Genomic DNA, 3371 nt, shown 5'->3' on the forward strand with positions numbered 1-3371 from the left:
TTTATTTTCACCACCTGCAAACTCACAAGGAGCTCATAAAAGGCACTTTACCTCATCATTGCTCCACGTTTGCCCTTTGCTCATTTTGTTTTGGTTACACCGTGTCGTCAAATCATGACGCATAGCGTCGCATCTTGTCATTACTTCCTGTTTTTGGTTCGTTTAGAAGTATTTGTTCCGTGTTGCATTCATATTTCATTCAAACCGCACCAGAGTTCGTTTGGAAGCAGACCGAGACCCATCTTTCTCAGTCCTCTTGTTTGGTGTGCACCAGGGTTCGGATGGCAGCGTTCACACATACTCAAACGAACCGCACTAACAGAGCAATCGCACCAGGGTTCGTTTTAATCGAACCAAACATGACAAGTGTGAACACACCCTTTAAGTGATAGTTCAACCAAAAAATGTCATGTCATTCCAAACCTGTTTGACTTTCTACCGTGGAACATACACGGTGATATTTTGAAGAAAAAAAAAAAAGTCTCACAGTTGCCTTTTCCATACAATGAAAATCAATGGGGTTCAGGTGTTGTTTCAGTTTGTTTGTTTTTTTTGCTTTTGTTTAGTTTTTTTGTTTAGTTTAGTTTTGTTTTGTAGCATTTATCTACATTTTTTAACTTTATTGAAAAATTCTTCACTGTTCTGTCTATACAATGAAAATCAATGGGATCCAATGTTGTTTTGGTTTATTTATTTATTTACTTATTATTTATTTATTTATTTTAGTTTTATTCGCAATAATTAAACAAAACGAAACATTCTCCAAACTATCTTCTTTTGTGTTCAACAGAAAAAAAGTCACTGGAATAACAAATCAATCAATCAAAACGAAAATACATAAACAGAACATAAAAACACAATATAAAACAACAACATAACACAACAACATAAAACTAAAAACAGAAAAAATAGAGTCATTAGAATGACATGACGGTAAGTAAATATGATGGACTGGTCATTTTTGAGTAAAGTATCCATTTGAGCATTGAAAAAAAATCCTAATTTAATAAATAAAACTTCAGTTTGTAAGTGATCTCATAATGTTTGTGCTGAATGATACCTCAAATTGTGTGGATCGATGGTTGAGGTGTGCTGTTCAGTGATAAAACAGGCAGCTTGCATTGAAGGACCCATATAGACACTTAGGGGTGGGCTCTTTTGAATCGGGTCAATAAGGACCACCAACCTAAAACACCCTTACTTGATTGTCTTGTTCCGCTGTTTAACTAAATGTTGTACAGCATGACATACTGTATATAGGTAACATTAGAGTAATACAGTGATACTGTCTCCTAAAATGACCACAACGTAGTCAACGCAGGTGTTTTTGGACCTGCTGACTCCTAGCTGCTGTTAAATCTCTGATAGATCTGCGAATCTCAGGAGGGCTGATGGTGAGCAGTATGAGTTCCCACCAATCAGAGTCCATGCTGACACTGGCCAGAAGTGTGTGTTTGAACTACTGCCTAATCAAAGCAATCTGCCTCCATTCCCTTTGCTTAGCAGAAACCATGCTCTGTAAGGAGCCAGCTTCAATACAGATGGCACAAGGATGCTATAGTGAATGTATTTATGCTCTAAGCAATGCAGATGTACAGAGCCAGTACAGTACAGTGATAAAATCGTACAGATCATTTATTTCTTGTATTAAAGGGGCAGTTCACCAAAAAAATAAAAAAAAATCTGTTAATATCAATTATTGACACTTATGTTTTTCCAAACCCATAAGTCTTTGGCAAATCTGCGAAACACAAAGAAAGCTATTATTAATGAAACCTGAGAGGTTTCTACTTTCCATTGGACGTCAATGTAATCAAAGCTTAAAAGCTCCAAAAAAGTTATAAATGTTATAAAGTTTTTTTTGATGGATGGATGGATGCACTTTATTTTGCTTCAAAATCTCGACCACCATTCACTGCCATTATAAAGCTTGGAACAGCCAGGACATTTTTTAATAGAACTCCGTTTGTATTTGTCTGAAAGAAGAAAGTCATATACACCTAGGATGGCTTGAGGGTGAGTAAATCATAGGGTAAATTTCATTTTTGGGTGAACTATCCCTTTAAGTTTGTTATTGTTCCTGGTGTGATCGGGCCTTACATTACAAAATTTTCATTTTTTTGGGTGAACTATCCCTTTAAGTTTGTTATTGTTCCTGGTGTGATCGGGCCTTACATTACAAAATTGTTATTTTTGGGTGAACTATCCCTTTAAGAGTTATGAAACTTTTGATTACGGTGGTGAGTTGGACAGGGTCCATCCACACTGGCAGGTTCACTGTTGGAGCCCACATGTGTTCTGCATGATAAATGTGATTGGGAAAAAATCCGCAGGCCATACTTACATGTCTGACACTCTCCTGTAGTTGTCTGGACATGCAAATGACAAGCAACGGAAGCCTCCTTGGATGTTGAAACAAGTCTGGGAAGCAGAGCAATTGTGCGATCCAATGGCACATTCGTCAATATCTGAGAACGAAAGGGAAGACAACAGCTAAATTGATGTCATAAATCCATTCGAGTAAAAACTGAGACTTCTGAGACTGCTTAAATCTTTCATGTCATTATTCCTTTCCTAAGTATTCTTTTTAGTCCTCACTACTTATATAAAAAAGAGTAAATGGAAATTCAATGTTGAATCAAATGTAAACTATTAGACTTTTTGTAAGGCTTTATTCCATAAATAAATATCTAAATGGCAGCGCATGTTACATTTTACCTGGCCCCAATCAATGCTAGCAGGGTTGTCAGGAGGGACGACTGATGTCTGCGGGGACTAACCACCAGGCTTCATTCTGGTAGGAGTCAATTTTGGCCCCTCCAGAAGTAATTAATTATGCATCTCATTTTACAAAAGCAAAGTCCTCGTTACAGCTCGCCGGCTCCAATCCGCAGACTAATTCATTTGGTGCAGGCTAGCGCTAACCTCCGGGAGCATGTACAGGCTCTTCTTCACCTCTTTCCTATGTTGAGAGCCTGAGGGAGCTTTGTCAATTTCGTGATCTTTCGGTGAGCGATGGAGGACACCGAGCAGCGCTGTGTTGAACCTGAGGTTGGCTCTTCACAACACAATGTGCCAATTACAGAAATTAAGGCTCGGAATTGAGTTTGTAGCATTTGGCTTTAGAAAGGTGTTGGCTAGAATATTAACCACAGTTTAAAGGAACTGTTCACCCAAAAATTCTGTTATCTTCATCCTTGTGTCATTCCAAATCAATATGCATTTCTTTCTTGTGCAAAACAAAAAGGAGATATTTAGCAGAATGTCCAATCTGCTTGTTGTGAATGGAGACCAGGGACATCAATGGGGGAATTATATTATATTATATTATATTATATTATATTATATTACAATATATTACAATATATTAT

The 3371-nt window shown here is 37.3% G+C and overlaps 1 protein-coding gene across 1 annotated transcript in view; it reads right to left on the reverse strand.

The window, feature by feature from the left end:
• The window catches only part of LOC107685646 (fibulin-2-like), a 73816-nt gene that overhangs the window by 3630 nt on the left and 66815 nt on the right, over positions 1 to 3371 (reverse strand). The window contains 1 exon segment of the mRNA XM_016482304.1: positions 2345 to 2468. Within this exon segment, the coding sequence (XP_016337790.1) occupies positions 2345 to 2468 (124 nt within the window).

The sequence above is a fragment of the Sinocyclocheilus anshuiensis genome, unplaced genomic scaffold (genome assembly GCF_001515605.1).
Source record: "Sinocyclocheilus anshuiensis isolate Anshui unplaced genomic scaffold, SAMN03320099.WGS_v1.1 scaffold257, whole genome shotgun sequence".
In the NCBI taxonomy this organism is placed as follows: Eukaryota; Metazoa; Chordata; class Actinopteri; order Cypriniformes; family Cyprinidae; genus Sinocyclocheilus; species Sinocyclocheilus anshuiensis.